Here is a 19,343-nt window from a genome sequence, read left to right as displayed (position 1 = left end):
GCTAGTTGTTGGGACACCCCTTTGTTATTGAAAGAGTTGGTGCACTTCATCAGCTGCGGGATTTAGGATACGAAAGGGGCTGTGAGTGACATCATCACTGGAAATAATTTATCTCAATATCTATAAAACAATAGCAGTACAAATGAAAAAAAATTTACGACACAAACGAATGGCACCATTGCAGTTCTGTTCCGTTGTACATTAGATGTGGGGGGGGGGGGGGGGCTGCGTGACCTCATAACTGCAAATTTAAAAGCATAATAGCTACAAAACTGTTGCAGCACAAACAAAAGTTTTTACAGCACAAATGATTCACACCAATTTTAGCCATTTTGAATCAAAATGCGGGGCTGGTTGACCTTAGATTGACCTATACAAGAATTTTAAATGTCTAAAAAAACGATAGCAGCACAAACTAAACTTTTTACAACACAAAGCACAAATGATTGACATTATTTTTATATACAGGGAAGAAAATAAGTATTTGAACACCCTGCTATTTTGCAAGTTCTCCCACTTAGAAATCGGGGAGGGGTCTGAAATTTTTTCGTAGGTGCATGTCCACTGTGAAAAAGATAATCTAAAAAGATAAGTATTTGAAGTTGAACACCTGAGAAAACAAATGTTAGCATTTGGTACATTAGCCTTTGTTTGCAATTACAGAGGTCAAACGTTTCCTGTAGTTTTTCACCAGGTTGCACACACTGCAGGAGAGATCTTGGCCCACTCCTCCACACAAATCTTCTCTAGATCAGTCCGGTATCTGGGCTGTCGCTGAGAAACACGGAGAGTTTGAGCTCCCTCCAAAGTTTTTCTATTGGGTTTAGGTCTGGAGACTGGCTAGGCCATGTTAGAACCCTGATATCCTTCTTACGGAGCCACTCCTTGGTTTTCCTGGCTGTGTGCTTCGGGTCCTTGTCATGTTGGAAGACCCAGCCTTGACCCATCTTCAATGCTCTGACTGAGCGAAGGAGGTTGATCCCCAAAATCTCACAATACAGAGCCCCAGTCATCCTCTCTTTAATACAGTGCACTCGTCCTGTCCTATTTGCAGAAAAACACCCCCAAAGTATAATGCTACCACCCCCATGCTTCACAAGGGATGGTGTTCTTGAGATAGTACTCATCATTCTTCTTCCTTCAAACACGGTTAGTGGAATTATGACCAAAAAGTTCTATTTTACTCATCTGACAACAAAACTTGCTTCCATGACTCCTCTGCATCCTCCAAATGGTCATAGGCAAACTTAAGACGGGCCTTGACATGTGGCGGTTTAAGCAGGGGCACCTTCCGTTCCATGCGTGATTTCAAACCATAAAGTCTTAGTGTATTACCAACAGTAACCTTGGAAGCTGTGGTCTCTGCTCCTTTCAGGTCATTGACCAACTGCTGTCGTGTAGTTCTGGGCTGATTCTTCACCTTTTTAGGATCAGTGAGACCCCACGAGGTGATATCTTACATGGGGCTCCACTCCGATTGAGAGTGACCATCAAGTTAAGCTTCTTCCATTTCCTAATGACAAGCAAGATAGCTTCTATCCATTTTCTAATGATTGCTCCAACCATGGACTTTTTGTCACCAAGCTGCTTGGCAATTGCTCTGTTGCCCTTTCCAGCCTTGTGGAGGTGTACAATTCTGTCTCTGGAATTGTGTCTTTGAACAGCTCTTTGGTCTTGGCCATGTTACAAGTTTGAGTCTTACTGATTGTACGGGGTAGACAAGTGTCGTTATGCAGCTATCGACCTCAAACAAGTGCATCTGTTTCAGCATCATACATGGAGTGGTGGTGGAATTTTTAATAGGTGGACTAACAGGTCTGTCAGGGTCAGAATTCTAGATGATAGACAGGTGTTCATATACTTATTTGCAGCTTTATCACACACATATAAATTGTTAAAAAAAATCATGCATTGTGATTTCTGGATTATTCTTTTTAGATTAGCTCTCTCACAGTGGACATGCACCTAAGACGAAAATTTCAGACTCTTCCATGATTTCTAAGAAGGAAAACTTGCAATATAGCAAGGTGTTCAAATACTTATGTTCTTCACTGTAAATTGCGTCTGATTGGGGGCCAACTTGAAAAGATGTTCATAACAAACTTCTAAAACCCTTCCTTTCTGTCAGGGAGCTTGAAGATCGAGTGGCTCTGCTGAATTCTGCGATGAAGAGACCAAAGTAAACTTATTGTTGCCGCTTTAGTCTTTCCCTAACAAATAGAGGTGAACGAATTGTTCTGTCTTACAGGCTTAACACCGTGACTGAAACCCCTGTTGCCGTAGTGACCACCCGCTCGAGGGATGTGTATTTCTGGGGCGGAGGCAAGTTCACGCCCCAGAAAATGGACACCTTTAAAGGGGGCAGCAGTGCCCAACATGTGTGTGCTGGAGAAAGTCACTTTGCAGTGGTGACGGTGGAAAAAGAACTCTACACTTGGGCAGTAAGTTGTGAGAATACAAAGGAGCCACGTTTTTCATCACGGAAATTCATTGAAGAAAACCAGATGAAATAGTTTTGTGAACGTGCTTGGCTATCTTAAATGGAACTCTCAGTAAATTGTTGGTTCTATAAGTTGTTTTAAAGTTAGTAACTCATTAGTCTACTATATACAGTAGGTGTGGGAACCTCTGGGGAGCTCACGATACGATACAATTTGCAATGCAGGGCTTAAAATAAAGATGATCTCAGGATATGGCGATACAACAATTATCGGGTCAGGAAATCATTCTACAATACAATACAATAAACAGTTGTGAATTGAAGTTTGTTTATCACTATGTTTATCACTAAATGCTTTTTTTTTTTTTTACAATGCTCTTAACAAATCGTTCAAACACATTCTCACAAAAAATGGCAAAATATACTTAAACAAAACTACGAATGCATAAAAAAAACATGACCTCAAATAAAGTATTACCTTACGTTGGTCTTAACAGGGAGCAGCTGGATTCAGCCATGTTAAATTAGTTATGTCATATTCACCGTTGCCACTAGAGGGCAGTGTTATCCACCCAAATCAATTAAACTAAATCCAAACACTTACAAAACAAACCCTTACAACGCTACTCCAATGGTGTACCGCACGCAGGCTATTTTTAGACCGTGACGTCGCAGCGTAAAGCGGAAGTAAAGCCGAAGTGGGACATTATAGACCCGCCCTCGCATTGACACAACGTAATTAGTGCTAATTTTCTCCGGTAATCTTTCAAAAACGAACATGCCGATCACGCATTGCTTTTTTGGAACTTGTAGAAACGACTCTAGACATTACGACACATGAAGGATGTTTTCTTCATACGTTTCCGGAAACCAAAAACTCGGGAGGAAAAAATGTGAAGACCGAATCAACTTGCGTGGACTTTAACACCAGCTCGTCGAATCCATTCACGTGTCATATGCAGTAAACATTATGTTGGGTTGGCATGGTCTTTGAGGACAAAGAGGTAAGTCATTTTTATATTTTTAACTTATTTTTTTAGCGTAACGTTGTGCCGTACTGCTTCTGTCTGACAATGAATGACCTGAAAAGAATTACAATGGTATCTGACTGCCACTGTTACCGTTTCTGTTATATATATTAAAAAAAGCAACTTTAGTAAGGGGGAAGTGTAAATTAATTATAGGATTAAGATGTGTTATCAATGAAAAAATTAAAAGTGTTCGTTGGTTGTCACTGAGTAGCATTTGCGATCGCTACACAAAGCTAACTAAATTACCCCCAAGAACGGTAAGAGACGCAGGACAACCAGAGGATATATAAGAAAGACAGGGCTGATGGTAAAGGATAGCTTGTTGAAACAGGAGAATGTCATTGTCAGTCGCGTCGATAAAAAAGCTAAAGCAATGCTTAGGTCGGCTCGTTTTTTTTCGTCTTTTTCAGCCTTCGACACTAAAGCCATCTCTTTAACTGAACATTTATATGTTCTTCCACATCTTTGCCAGTCAATTTGACACCAGGCACATCATTTTCGGAGAGAATTGGTAGGTTTAGCTCTGTAAACATCTCCTTCGTACACAATTTCCATTCATTTCCTATTAGCAACAGTAGCTAATGTCATGAATATTAATGAGCGGAAGTGACGTGTTGCTTGCGGTACGCCATTAAACGATGACTCGAAGAGCAAAATTTGATTCAAAGCTTTTTTTCTATTTAAATTACTCGAGTTAATCAATGAATCGTTGCAGCTTTAATGTTGACTTACCTTGAAATAAAGTTTTTTTAATATTCTGTAAAGCTGCAACTTATTTTCAAAGCTTATATGTTATAGATGAGTTACAAACATTAAAACATACAGAACCAACACGTCATTTTATTGCTAACTTTTAACCTGAAAAGCAATTGACTGGCTAACGAGAATTGTTGTGAGAATGATAAACTGCAATATTGCAGGTAAACATTGTGAAGCACATTACAGATGCGCCCATTTGTGTGTGTGTGTGTGTGTGTGTGTGTGTGTGTGTGTGTGTGTGTGTGTGTGTGTGTGTGTGTGTGTGTGTGTGTGTGTGTGTGTGTGTGTGTGTGTGTGTGTGTGTGTGGTACCTACAAAACAGAATGTTCAAGGCGGCGCCAAGATGGTGGGCCAACTCGGGCACGGAGACCAAGCCTCCTACAGGCAGCCCAAAAGGGTTGAAAAGCTCCAAGGAAAGGCCATCCGACAGGTTGGGTGCGGCACGGACTTCACCGTTTGCATCACCGGTAAGCCCGCAACTGCTCGAAATAAAGCAAAAAAGAGGAATACACCAACTTGTTACGCTTAACCGACTTTCTGCTGCAGATGAGGACCAAATGTACACGTTTGGGTCAGACTATTATGGCTGCATCGGCGTAGAAGGGGCGATGGGAATGCAAATCCTGGAGCCGGTGCTCCTGGAGTTTTTCGAGGAGCGGCCGGTCCGTCAGGTTTCTTGTGGAGACAATCACGTGGTAGTGCTCACCCACAGTGGAGACATCTTTTCGTGGGGCTGTGGAGAGTATGGTATGGAACTGGTGGATGCCACAATACTGTAATATGTTTTTGGAATGATCAAAATAGCCGGTGGTGGGTAATTCTCATGAAAGCTATGCATTGCTATAATGAAGTAGTTCTACCAAAGCTATCTTAAAATAGCAGATTACTATGAATGAGTCAATATTTTTCATCAACAGTTTGAGCTCCAGAATTTTTTATTTACAGTAAAAGATGTAAAAAAATACAGAGGACCAAATGGGACATAATGAACTATATAAATCTTTAAATATTTAAATGCATAATTAAATAATATGGGAATTAAATAAATAATTGTTATTAAATGTATCAATTAAAATACAAGCTCATTTATTGTAAAAACATAATTATTTCACTAATGAAATTATTGACACGTCATGAATTTATCTGTCAAATTCACCCATCAAAGTGGGTGGGCGGCATTAACGCTGATTAAGGGGCCGTTTACATGGTGACACTGCGACACCAAGATGCAACAATTGTGTTGGAATGGCCTCGCCTTCACACAGTGATGTTGAAAACTGGAGATAAAAACGCAAACTTTTTATTCCGGCCTCCAAAGCGGAATGATTCGATTACCACCGTACAAATGGAACTAGGGCTGCCAACAGTCCCGTTGTGGGCGGGTCTGATTGGTCTTACCGCTATCAGAACTTCCTAAATTCCGGGTTGTCCCACCCCATCTAGGACTGTTGGCAACCCTAAATGCAACGCTCTCGCTCCGAGTCGCTGCTAGCAAACATTCAAAAAGCAAACATGGTGGACAAGTGGCTTTAATTTACTGTTTTTATAATATTTTTGATTCAAAAATATTTAATGTTTGTGTTTTTGTGCCTTTTGAAACGAACAAAAAAAAAATTCATTGGCTGTCTGTTGCCTTGTAAAACTGCACTGCCCCCAAGGGCCTGGCAGGAATACTACATTGTTTTCACACAGAATTGCGACATCGTTCGAATAGAGACGGAACCAAGACAGAACCATGTAAATACAAACATAAAATTTCGTATTCCTGGAGCGTCACCAAAAACATGGCGGCTACAGAGCTTTGCTGGGAGTTGGTTAGAGATATTTTCAACCTTGCTGATGACATGGAAGCTAAGAACATGTATAGAAAGCAGAGGAGTTTATTGAAGTTGTTGGCATAATTTCAGCTCTTCGTTGCGATACAAGAATTTAGGAGCAAAACATGCTATTATTAGCCTGGTACACCAGACTCACCGCTGTTCCAGCTATTGAGTCTGGCCACCGTTCAGCGGATAAAAAAATTTCCAGGCCGAAGCAAGCCACAGCAAACAGACAGCGGAGTGGACCAATCAGCGGCGGGCGGACGTGACGTTAGTAAAGTGACGAGGGACTTGCGCGCAGAAGTACACATACGAGGAGAGCGGAATTTATTCAGCATGGCTAGCGCGAGACAGACTGTTGTCAATGACTTGTGTCGATGTGTTTTTGGTAATTTAAAACTGATTTTACCGTGGACTGGAACATGTTCTCGGCTCTCCAGTTCGCCATCTGTGTTATTGTGGAGACGACTTCCGACGCGGAAGAGTGACGTTGCCCGTTAATAACACGTCACGCAAATAAACGAAGCTGATTGGACGTGTGATTTTGTTCTTGCTCGAGAGGCCGTTAATGGGCTGGGTCCCAGACTATTCTCACAATGTTTGAAAAATACAGGCAATGCTATTACTGGTTACCCTACTTGTTTGACCCGATAAACAAAACGCCACCTAGTGTGTTACTGGCTCTGCATCGATCGTTAATCGAAAATCGACCCATCTTGGCTTTATGTGCTGGGTAACCATTGTGACAGATAAAATGCTTGAAATCCATGAATAAATAAAAATAATGAATCAAATGGTGAAAAAACTTATTTATTGAATTCAAATTTAAATTAATTAATGACATTTTAGTATTAAAGATTTATTTATAAATTTCATTCTGTCCCATTTTGTCCTCCATAAAAAAACATTAATGTTGAACATTACGGTAATGATCACCTATGGTTTTTGGGTGAAAAAAAAAAAAAAGTCAAATAATCTTGGCTTGTAGCCGCCTTTAGTCTTGCTTTCTTTATGGTGCATTATGGCTCAGAATAACTTTTATTTATGACAGGACCCTAAATGAACACAATGCACCAGTGAGGAAAGCTGCATGCTTAGACACTAGATTTTCCTTCAGTATTTTTTTTTTTAATACAATTAAATTAAGAATTAAGAACAATTGCGAAACCGATATAGACTATGATAATCTGCTAAAGTATATAGTTTTAACTGAATTTATATGAAAATGATTGAGTATTTATGATTTTGTATTGAGGTGAAAACATAAACTTTTCATGGGTGCGTTAGTTATGAATTTTCAACTCTAAAATCAGTTAAAAACAGATATTGGTAAGAAATGGTGGACAGGACCACGTCCTAGACATAAGCATTTTTCAACGAAAAATGCACTACTTCAGGTTTTCGTGGCTATGTCCCTAAAATTTTCAAAGGCATAGTTTACCTTCATGAGAATCAATTTTTGTAATCATCAATACAGCTAATAGCTGACAAAAGTTCCTTTGAAATAAAACACTCAATTGTCTTCTGTATTTTCCAATTCTAGGGCGTTTGGGTTTAGAATGTGAAGATGATTTTTCTTCCCCAATGCAAGTAAGACATACCGCTTGCTGTAGCCACTTTTGTGCTATATTTGAACATTTAATTTTTTCCTCCTTTAGGTGGAGCTCCCAAAAAGCGCCACAATCTCATCTGTATCATGTAGCAGTGATGGAACCTTCTTCTTGACAGACACTGGCAAAGTCCTAGCATGTGGAAACAATGAATTCAACAAATTAGGTCTGAATCAGGAATTTTCTGGTCTCAAAAACCACCCTGGAGAGGTATGGTTTGCCCAACAGAAACGTGATCTCAAGTTATGAGAAGATGCATGAAGTAATGTGATATTTGTCCAAATCTGAAGAAATTTCAATGTATTTCTTTTACTGTGATATTAGGGTTACCAGGGCATCCCATACACCACCACTCTGACTTTGGCAAAGCAGCTGTCACGCTTCAAGATCCAGACTATAGCTCCAGGGAGGAACCATACAGCCGCCATTGATGGTACTGTGATAGTAAAAGGGCCGGGCGATAGCATGATTGTGAGAAAAGGTTCATGTCTGATCAGCTGTGACGTTGTAGGTGTGTGAAAAAGACGGACTCACTGAGCTCCAATAATACCTGACTGTAGCCAGGGCTCTGACTGTAGCCGATAGCCTACAAACTACGCCCACATGATGCCTCGGTAGATATCACATATATACAGAACTAGATTCAAATGACAGACACGGCGGCATTACCAACAAGTATAATAAAGAACTCGATGCGTTAGTAAACAGCCGCCATCTTAGAGTAGTAGACTTTCCAAGAAAGCTCTGTTGTAGAGAACCTTCCTAGCGAACCTAAGTAACTTCTTATTTAAAATACTCCTAAATCGGCAAAACTTAACTTAAATCTATCTTTAAATGATGAAACAGTTTTAAAACTTACACATGTCGAATATACAGAAGGGAACTAATGCAAAAACGGGAGCAATTTTTACAACTTTAACAGTTGATTCGCAACATTAAATGACTTCCACACATAGCAAAGGTTACTATATAGTTATCGCAATATCCGCAATACCCCTGTGTCTAGTTAAGTTTAGGGTAAAGGAGTGGGCTAGGGCCAATTGTCCCAAAAACCCTTAAACTTACCATTGTGTGACCTGATTTTTCTTCTGTTTTCTTCTCTTTTTTTTTTTTTTTTTTTTTTTTTTGAGAAAAAATAACATGAAAATTATCACCAGTTACTTTGCAAAGTAACTAATTACTCTTGCGTTAGTAACTCAGTTACCTGAATGTAATTACTTTTTGGAGAAGTAATTTGTAACTGTAATTGATTACTTTTTTAAAGATTAACAATACTGGTCCCCGGCTTACGAATGGGTTCCGTTCCTACGCTGGCGACCTAACCCAAATTTCCGCGTAAGTCGGAATTAACCCTTTAAGTACCCCAAAATAAGTATCCAAAAAGTCCAAAAGTATTGTAGGTGAAATCAATGTACTAAATTTACATATTGATCAGACCAGATGAACGATTAAATACCAATTGTTTTGTGTTAAATGCTTTATTGTTAAAACTGTGGTTGCCCCCGCGCAGCATTTCCACTTGTCTGCAGAACTATCGCACGTCTGATGGGATTCACGCGTTTCTCGGTGCAATTAGACACACTCAAGTAGAGAGAATGTCGGTGCCAGAATTGGCGATCAGGCAGCATAGAATAGGATGTCAGCATAACCACACGTACGCGTGGTTCACATCTTACTGAGTTCTACCCCTCACAATTCACATTGCTGATTTGTATGCGCTCCACTCTAATTTATCACATCTCTTTTTGACTCACCCCCCCCCCCCCACCCACTCTTTCTCCTCAGCCCTCCACATATTGTCTACAGGAAAGAAAATTAGCTAACGATAGCACCACTATATTCATAGGTAGTGTAGGCCTTCAATGTATTTCTTGTTGTATGTTCTTATCCTCTTCTGTCTCTCCTATACTATTTTCCTTTCTGTCCCCCCCCATAACCTCTCACTGCTCTCTCCTAATAAACGAAACACAATGAATAATCACAACGGGAGTATATCATACTCCCATGTGATACGTTAAAACTGTTCAGACCATAAGGACTCTCAGATTCCAGTTCTCCGTGTCAAACCAGCTGAACAGGGCAGGTTTTACAAGAAAACGGAAGGAAAAAAAAGGTAGTGTTACTGCAAAATAAAATGACTCAATAATAAGTAGAAATCCCAAAAAATGACTTAATATTAAAAGAGTATTTGGTAAAAAAGAATACTCTAGTAAGAGTAATAACAAGTAACTGCGTAAAATGTCTGATCCCATCTATATGAACTGGTATTATTATACTGTACTGTATAACCTATTACATGAATGACCATATTAGGCCAAAATATTAAATTAAAATTAAATTTCCAAGGGTTCGGTGAATGCGCATGTGCAATTGGTGGGGTTCGGTACCTTGAGCAAGCTCAAGAACCACTGCTCTTGTTCCTTAGGATTTCATTGCAGATAGAGTAGTCATTTTTAGCGCCATATCTCCCAGCTCTTCATTAAGTCCTAACTAGAAATAATTCCTCGGTTGCTGAATCCTCAACATTAAATCCATTCATTCACAGCGCGTGGTCGCCTCCTCACTTTCGGATGCAACAAGTATGGGCAACTAGGCGTCAAAGACTTTAAAAAACACCAAGGCGTGCAAGTCCTGGTCGGACCGTTCGGGGGGAAGATAGTCACCAAAGTTTCCTGCGGCGACGGCTTCACGATCGCCGCCACGGAAGGTAAGCACACGCAGGTAAATGTTGCATTTCACTGTTAGTGGCGTGAAGTGTATGAACAGTTCCTTCCTTTTCTCGCAGACAATCAGATCTTTGCTTGGGGAAACGTGGGAAACGGGCGACTCGGAATGCCTGCCGATAAGGGATTTGGTTCGGAGGTTTGTCCGGCCATGCCGAGGCCCATTTTTGGATCGCTCCACCATGTGCCAGACCTTTCTTGTCGCGGCTGGCATACGATTATCATCATGGGTTAGTCATTTCAATCGCTCACCTCAATGATATTATCGTAGCTGCCTGTCTGACTGTCTCGTCCATTTGCAGAAAAAGTCCTCAACTCCAAGACCATTCGCTCCAACAGCAGCGGATTGTCCATTGGTAGCGGTACATTGTTTTTCTTGTTCCCTCAGTTTTCGTATTAACTTTGTGTTTGAGAATTACATTAAAGGTCGACCAATATATTGTTCATCCGATATATCTGGCCGATATATGAACTTTGTCAGGGAAGTTCAATTTTGAACCCCAAGAAAGGGAGCAATCAATAGCTCAAATAAGAAAGAGAAAAAATCAAACCCAGCCAAGGATTGCCTGCTTCGAAGTCTTTATAAACAAGATATATATCAAGGGTACAAATGGTGTGATCCAGTCAAGTGCTGTGATCACGCAGAAGTACAGTGAGACAAAGGGAGCCAAGTTCATTTATACTATTGAAAGGGCGTTACCTAAGGATGCTTACTGTGAAACAGAAGTGAAACTTATTACAGCCCAACCTGGGGATTTTCCACAGAAAAACATCTTGAGTTACGAACTTGGGAACTTAGCCGTAGCTGGTACGAGAGGGAGTAAAATCAGATAAGGCAGTCCACAGAAACTCTTTGTATTATTTCAGAGACTTCTTTCAAGATCGGCCATTGGCCGATATATAGCCGTTTACAGCAGTGTTGTTTTTGGCAGCCGTTTTAATTTTAGTCTTAGTCTCTTGAACGATAATACTTCCTAGTCATATTTAAGTTATCTCAAAATATGATTGTCTTCATCTAGTTTTTGTTGACCTAAACTCAAGACCAATTTCGTCTAGTTTTAGTTGACGTAATATTTTCGTCTAAATAATTTAAAAAATATATACTCGAAAAATGAATAGATACGTTTCCAACTAGGGCTGCAGCTATCGAATATTTTAGTAGTCGATTAATCGATGGACTAGTTAGTTCGAATAATCGAGTAATCGGATAAGGAACATGTAAAATTAAAATACCATAGCTGAGCCCCAAACGGTATAAGTTTATTTTAAAAAACGAGGATCTATGTAAAACAAAAGAACAATTGGCTAACTTACATAGAAAAAGTCCGCTAGCTTAAATGCTACAAAATACTAAAGTTTTTTTTTTTTTTACAATGCTCTAAACAAATGGTTCAGACACATATTCCCACAAAAAATGGAAAAATATGCCTATAAACTAAATTACGATTTACGAATGCATTAAAAAATATTAGCTCAAACAAAAACTTAACTTACGTTGGTCTTAACAGGGACCGGTTGGATTCAGCCATGTGAAAAGAGGCAGACCAGAGGGCAGTGTATCCAGCCTAATCAATAAAACTAAATGCAACAATTTCGAAATAAACCATTCAAACCCTAATTTAACTGAACGAATACTCGAGTCAACAAAATTTAATTCGAATATTTTTTTCTAATCGAATACTCAAGTTAATCGATTAATCGTTGCAGCACTATTTCCAACTATTTCGAATGAACATTGACAGACAAGCACATGTTACAGCATCTACAAATCCATCATCAACTTGGTGATGATACATACTCAGCAGGAAAACACATTATTTTCAATAAATTATACCCACCTGGACGCCAGGAACCGTATGTCCAAAAAGTTGTCCGAGAGTTTAAGAGGACACTCGCCGTTAACATTAGCCTAATGCGAATGTGAATGCTCACTTTTGCGTTGTCAACAGTTTAGATCAGTGGTTCTTAACCTTGCTAAAGGTTCCGAACCCCTTAAGTTTCACATGTGCATTCACATTTGTTATTTATTCATGTGCACATTTATTTATATTTATTTATTTTATTCACATTTATTTATTATCATTAATTGATCTTATTACATTTTATTTTTCAGTATCAAATGGTCAAAACATGTACCTTGAGTGTATTTTTACAGTTTGGATGTGACTTCTTTCTTTCTTTTTCTTCTGTTTTTTTAAATTGTTTTATTTTTGTATTTTTTTAATTCAGGCGAATTGAAGTGCTTTAGGTTTTTTCTGTTGAAAACAAAACATAAAATGTTAATTAAGTTAAACTGTATTAGAAGTTGATCTATATTTTTTTCTTTAATACAAAAAATGACATGTTATGCAAAGGTGTACTTATAATAAAAATAATTATAGTCGAATGATACTATTTACAGTGGCGGCATAGAGTTGGGGGCATGAAACATTACGTCTTTCTTGTGGGGGCGGGGCGCATAACAGAAATTGAGAATCCCTGGGTTAGGTATTACAAACATCACCTTATAAAAAGTATATTCATACAATCAACACTCGAACACACACATCTATATACAAATTGAAAAGGCTGATTGTGAAAAAAATAAAAATAATATTAAAATACTTACAATAAACCAGTTCAGGTCAATAGTATTTTCAGGCATACCACTCAGTTTCGTCCTGGAACAAGACATGGGGCTACGTCACACAGCCCACACTTCCAGGGGGTGTCGGTCCTCCCTCCGCCCTGTGCACACTGCTGTCACTCTTCTCACTCGACGACTCATCCGAAGAAAATGACGACAAATCTGGCACATCCTCTTCTTTGAGTTGAAATAATCCAACTGCGTGTGCTGCATTTAGTTTTCGATTAATTCCTCATGCTCACTACCTCACCTCCCTCTCGTTAGGTGACGCTTCGCTCGGCAATATATTCAAAATTTTGAATGGTATCCTTTCCCATATTTACTGTTTGACTGTTTGTATTACTCTAACACACCCAATATAAAATAAATAGCATTTATATCATAGTTTAAGAAAAACAAGCTGAATATATTTGATATTATGGATTCGGAATGATTGGAAATTGCAGTGCCAGACAATGGGCAGATAAGGGCATAAGAGATACAGGACGCCTTTTGACCATGGAAGCCCAACGTGTGTGTCATGAAGCTGACTGAGCGAGATTGACATTGACAAACAAATGATAGGCATGTCTGCACCGCCAAATCCCGCAATCAGCTCTTCTGGACAGCCAGAACAAATGGCGGGACATCTTGTCTACCACAAGGAACATCTGATACGGAGGGACCAGCGACCAAGAAGTGAACACTCAGCACTCACGTGGCTATAAGGATGGCAAAATCCTCAACTCTTGTTGCCCTGACAACAGTAATGCCTGAAACTCCCTCCCATCCCACAGCAGAGAATAACCCTAAACAACACTCAAACACACCCTTCTTCTGGACCACAGCCCGTCTCACCAGAGCCTTTGAAAGATTGAATGTTTGACTAATTGTTGTCATTTTTCTTGGGAATCTTTTAAGTTTAGGGCTGTCAAACGATTAAAATTTTTAATCCAGTTAATCACAGCTTAAAAATTAATTAATCGTAATTAATCGGAATTCAAACCATCTCTAAAATATGCCATATTTTTCTGTAAATTATTGTTGGAATGGAAAGATAAGACACAAGACGGACATAAACATTCAACATACTGTACAAAAGTACTGTATTTGTTTAATATAACAATAAATCCACAAGATGGCATTAACATTATGAACATTCTCTCTGTTAAAGGGATCCACTGATAGAAAGACTTGTAGTTCTTAATAGATAAATTTGAGTACAAGTTATAGTAATTTTATATTAAAACCCCTCTTAATGTTTTCGTTTTAATAAAATTTGTAAAATTTTCAATCAAAAAATAAACTAATAGCTCGCCATTGTTGACGTCGCCGAATGGGACATCACATGGGCTCCCTGTCATTCTTCCACAGTGTTTTGAAATATATCACTAGGTGTCAATGGCGAGTTTTAAATTAATTAGAGACCTAGCCAAGTCAAAGTCTGAGTAAGTTTTATGTTCATTTTGCATAGCTATATTAATTGGGAATGCCAGTTCTCTTTGCATTGAGCGCTTTCCTTTTTGTGAACATTATTTTTTTGAGAGATAGGAATATTATTTTTGTTGTGCTTTCACTAAATGATACGGTAGCAACTTAACTGTTCCGCCCAAATGCATGGTGGGAAGTTGGGCAACCATGACTGTCAGTGGTGGCTGCAAATGGTATACAGTATGTTCAGCGTTGTGTTTAAGTTTGTTAAGAAAGTCTCCAGTGAGAGATGGGGATATTTGTTGTGCTTTCACTACATGATGCTGTAGCGACTTAACTGTTCCGCCCAAATGCATGATGGGAAGATGGGCAACCATGACTGTCAGTGGTGGCTGTGAATGGTATACAGTATGATCTTCGTTGTGTTCAATTAAGCGTGTTAAGAAAAAGATCATTTCCTGTCATTCTTCACCACGTCGTTCGCCACAGTACTTATATCTGTTGTGAAGGAGCTGCCAAAGCTTAAGCCACTGAAAGGCGCGGTCCAATTAACGCCTGTGTCTACTCGCATTTCTCTGCCTTTTTGCTCTCAGTGTGCTAAAACGCCGTCATTATAAACTGTTTGAGGCAATGCATGAACGGGTCATCCCGTGCATGCGTTAATTGTGTCAAATATTTTAACGTGATTAATTTAAAAAACTAATTACTGCCCATAATACTGCCCATTAACGCGATAAATTTGACAGCACTAGTTAAGTTGTTTTATAGTGACCCTGGAGCCAGTTTTCCTCCTTGTCTGGGTCTATTTACTGTTTTGCCTTGCTGTCTGATTGCTGTTGACTTGGAATAAATTGTCAACTTGATTTTTTTAAGCCTTTTTCAAGCTTTTAAAATTGAGTCAGTACAAGGGGAGGTAATTGCGCTAGCACGTTTCCAGCGGTTCGGCTGACGAGATTCTGGCAATTTGGCTGAAAGGTCAGATTTCTTCAGTCCTTCCTTTGTGACTTCAAAATGGCTCCTGGGATATGTAGTTTTTGTGTTGCTTTCCGTTTTGATAAAGGAAAAGAAAATGTGAAAATATGGACGTAAACACGTACCATGCAGCGTTTTAATCTTTATTTATGAGGGGAATAAAAGTCAAATGACATTATCTCCCGTTTTACTGGGTCTATTTACTTCAAGTAAAAACGAGCGTGGACGTCAACTTCCGCACTTTCAAACGAGACCAACCAACGGCACGTGGGTGACGAAAGTGACGTTAATTGTGATTTTGCACCACCTAGTGGCTAGTCTTACAAAAGGAAGAATTAGAAAATGAACTTGACATCGAATACGTGTTGATTTCTGTGTCAATTATAGGGATTAGCCAGGACAGTTCTATAGCCACAGTGGATCTGGAAATGGAGCCAGATTCAGAGACGGAGTGTCGAGACAGGGGCCTTGGTGGTACAGCGGAGGTAGATCTTGACGCTTGCAACTTAGAGACACCCATGATGTCGATGGCAAACCAGACCGGGAACAGTTCATGTCCTCTCTGGCTTAGAAAGGTTAGTTTATTATCGAAAAGGATCTACTAAATCTGAGTGGATTTCTGACAAACTTGTTTTTATCAGAGAATAAAATATCGAGCATCTCTTGCTAATTGTGCCCATACAGGAGCTGGAGGATGCTGAATTTATCCCAATGCCAGATGAGTCTGAGCTTCCTCCTGATCAACTACAGTCTTTTTCCGAAAGCACCACTCTCCCATATAACGAGCTAAAGGAGCTTAAGGCTGTTGCGGCAGCTGTCAGCAGTGAGCATGATCTATCGGTAATATTCGTCTACATGTTCTTAACTTTTCTTGGTTGTTGAATCTCGTTTTCTCCTACTTTAGGAGCGATATCGATGATGGCAAGATTGTTTATACGAGCTTGCCAGGCCTCTGAAAACTATTCAGTCACAGCTCTTTAACTTTTTCGTATCTTACACCCTGATTCCAGAATGAAATAAAGAATTGATCAACCAAATGTGTTAAGTAAGGTTGTCCGAGAATGACTATAACCGATATCCTGAGGTAGTTCAACTCCAAAGTCCCATACCGATACAGTGAATATAAGTATTTGAACACCCTGCTATTTTGCAAATTCTCCCTCTTAGAAATCATGGAGGGATCTGAAATGTTATTCGTATGTCCATGTCCACTGTGAGAGATATAATCTAAAAAGAAAAATCCTGAAAATCACAATGTATGATTTTTAAAAATTATTTTTGTGATACAGCCGCAAATAAGTATTTGAACACCTGAAAAAAACTAATGTTAATATTTGATACAGTCGCAGTTTGTTAGCAATTACAAAGGTCAAACGTTTCCTGTAGTTTTTCATCAGGTTTGCACACATTGCAGGAGGGATTTTGGCACGCGCCTCCATACAGATCTTCTCTAGATCAGGTTTCTAGGTCAGGTTTCTGGGCTGTCGCTGTATTGGTTTTCGGCCTGGAGACTGGCTAGGCCATGCTAAAACCTTGATATGCTTCTTACGGAGCCACTCCTTGGTTTCCTGGCTGTGTGTTTTTTATCTTGTTGGAAGGCACAGCTTCAATTCTCTGACTGAGGGAAGGACGTTTTACCCCCAAAATATCACAATACCCCAGTCATCCTCTCTTTAATACAGTGCACTCATCCTGTCCTATGCGCAGAAAAAAACCCAAAGCCAGATGCCACTACCCCCATGCTTCACAGTAGGCATGGTGTTCTTGGGATAGTACTCATCATTCTTCTTCCTCCAAGCACAGTTAGTGTAATTATGACCAAAAAGTTCTATTTTGCTCTCATCTGACCACAAAACTTGCTTCCATGACTTCTCTGCATCATCCAAATGGTCATAAGCAAACTTAAAACGGGCCTTGACATGTGCTGCTTTATAAGGGGGAACCTTCCCATGACGTCTTCATGTAGTACCAACAGTAACCTTAGTACTACTACTTTTTAGGTTATTGACCAACTTACGTAACGTGCAGTTTTGGGCTGATTCCTCACCCTTTTTGGATCACTGAGACCCCACAAGGTGATGTCTTACATAGGGCTCCACTCCGATTGAGATTGACCTTCAAGTTAAGCTTCTTCCATTTCCTAATGACAAGCAAGATGGCGCGCAGGTTAGCTTTAGATACAACTCTGGTGAGGGAGAGGCGCCAGCACATGTCACAAGAGTGACACGACCCAAACTGCCACAATGCAAGCTGACGTACTCCATGTACAATTTGAAAATGTCATGCATTGTGAACATATGACAGAAACGATGTCGCATTTTCGTCTTGTCAGATGAAAACTGGTATTTGTCTTGTAATGTTCTAGTATCCTAAGCCACGTTTTTAGCTCGTCATCGTGAAAAAATTGTTCGTCGACGAAATATTTTCGTTATCGTCATTGTTTTGTCGAAAACAACACTGATTGCGATGTAAAGGTGAACCCTCTTGGTTGTCTTCATACAGGCTACGCGTATGAGTGATGACAAACTCAACGGCCCAGGGGAGGATGGCGTCTTTAGCCAAGTGGACTCTATCACGTGCTGTCGAGCGAGTAGCCAAGTGGCGGAGGTAATGTAGCGGCCATGCTACACATGCTAGCCAACGAGGTCACCTTGTAAACACCTTCTTTCTTTCATAGTTGCGAGAGATGGTTACTCAGCAAGAGATGAGAATCCAGATGCTTGAGAAGCAGGTGAGGCAAAAGCCTTTATAATCGTGCTTAATGGGTGACGTGTCCATACTGTAGAGTAGGCTGGTCATGCGAAAATAGATATAATAATTAAGTGGATGATGGTGAATGAAATAACTTATCAACTTAGGCAAGGGGTGCTCATTGTTTTTTGCCCCAAGATCTGGGGGCGGGGGTACTGCACGGTCAGTCACGGTCAGTTACTAAGTAACGCGTTATTGTAATCGGATTACTTTCTTTCAGGAACGAGCAATCTAAGGCGGTCATTTTGCCAAACCAGTAAACTGATTAAAGTTAGTTTCCTTAGTTTCTGTGCGTTCCTATTGTGTTATTACCTCATAATGTATGTAGAATGAAGAACATTGTAGTCATGCACGAATAAAAAATGTTAGGTTCCCACTACATGTTCGTTTCCATGGTAACATAGTTACTTCCTGTTTTGGTCTCGAGTCACACGCGCTAAGTGTTTTGGGACTGAGAAAGTTGTGTGCCAGCGCGCGTGCACATTCGAGCCGAGTGCAGCCACCTGTTGAGATGTGTGAGGGAATGTTGATCTGTGTGCGTCCCTGAATGAATGTGAGTATGTTTCCTTCATTCTTGAGAGTTCCAGCTATAGGTTTGAGCCACTACATGCGCGGCCGTTTCGTAGCTTTGCCGTTGCGACAACGGGTTGTCATTGCTCCTGCTCGTTCTCACGAAGTCGGCGAGCATTGTTTACATCATATTCGTGTTACACATGTATGCCGTGAGGTGACGTGTTCATTTAGCATCTTTAGGATGTTTTGTAAGTCTAATTGAGTGTAAAGTCACTCCATCGACTACCGTATGGACCCGAATAAAAGACTGTGTTTATTTGCATTGAAATAAGACCGAGAAAGTGGGAGTCTTCTTATATTCGGGTCTAGACATTATATTGAAGCGAATGCTGAACTTGAGGAGTAATGTTCTGTCATAACAGATCCCAGCTACTCTCAAGTTTAACCAGTTTGAATTATTTTATTGCAATGTTTTTCCTTATTCAGATTTGTTTCAAGACTACAGTTACAGTTAGACCTCACGTTGATGGTTAATGCAATTGTTGCAATTTTGTTGTTTTATCACAATAGATTGGTTTATTTACATTTCAAAAACCAGAAGCCATTCATTTACGAATGTGATTGCACTTTAGTTTACATATTTAAATGTTCAGATATTAAGATTTGAATGAGGCAAATTGACATGCTT

The 19,343-nt window shown here is 39.7% G+C and overlaps 1 protein-coding gene across 4 annotated transcripts in view; it reads left to right on the top strand.

The window, feature by feature from the left end:
• The window catches only part of LOC130931361 (serine/threonine-protein kinase Nek9), a 41,537-nt gene that overhangs the window by 16,333 nt on the left and 5,861 nt on the right, over nt 1-19,343 (top strand). For 2 of the 4 annotated variants that reach the window (XM_057860103.1, XM_057860101.1), the window contains 14 exons: nt 2,129-2,179; nt 2,249-2,441; nt 4,553-4,697; nt 4,777-4,977; nt 7,594-7,640; nt 7,709-7,870; nt 7,985-8,093; nt 10,206-10,367; nt 10,446-10,613; nt 10,686-10,745; nt 15,779-15,966; nt 16,076-16,231; nt 17,894-17,998; nt 18,069-18,122. In XM_057860103.1, the coding sequence (XP_057716086.1) occupies nt 2,129-2,179; nt 2,249-2,441; nt 4,553-4,697; nt 4,777-4,977; nt 7,594-7,640; nt 7,709-7,870; nt 7,985-8,093; nt 10,206-10,367; nt 10,446-10,613; nt 10,686-10,745; nt 15,779-15,966; nt 16,076-16,231; nt 17,894-17,998; nt 18,069-18,122 (1,801 nt within the window). Of the gene's footprint in view, nt 1-2,128; nt 2,180-2,248; nt 2,442-4,552; nt 4,698-4,776; nt 4,978-7,593; nt 7,641-7,708; nt 7,871-7,984; nt 8,094-10,205; nt 10,368-10,445; nt 10,614-10,685; nt 10,746-15,778; nt 15,967-16,075; nt 16,232-16,295; nt 16,414-17,893; nt 17,999-18,068; nt 18,123-19,343 lie in introns of those variants that run through there. The other 2 variants (XM_057860102.1, XM_057860104.1) reach the window with 2 other exon arrangements.

The sequence above is a fragment of the Corythoichthys intestinalis genome, chromosome 15, assembly GCF_030265065.1.
Source record: "Corythoichthys intestinalis isolate RoL2023-P3 chromosome 15, ASM3026506v1, whole genome shotgun sequence".
In the NCBI taxonomy this organism is placed as follows: Eukaryota; Metazoa; Chordata; class Actinopteri; order Syngnathiformes; family Syngnathidae; genus Corythoichthys; species Corythoichthys intestinalis.
The sequence above is the reverse complement of the archived record's forward strand: the minus strand, read 5'-3'. Positions and strand labels throughout refer to the sequence as shown.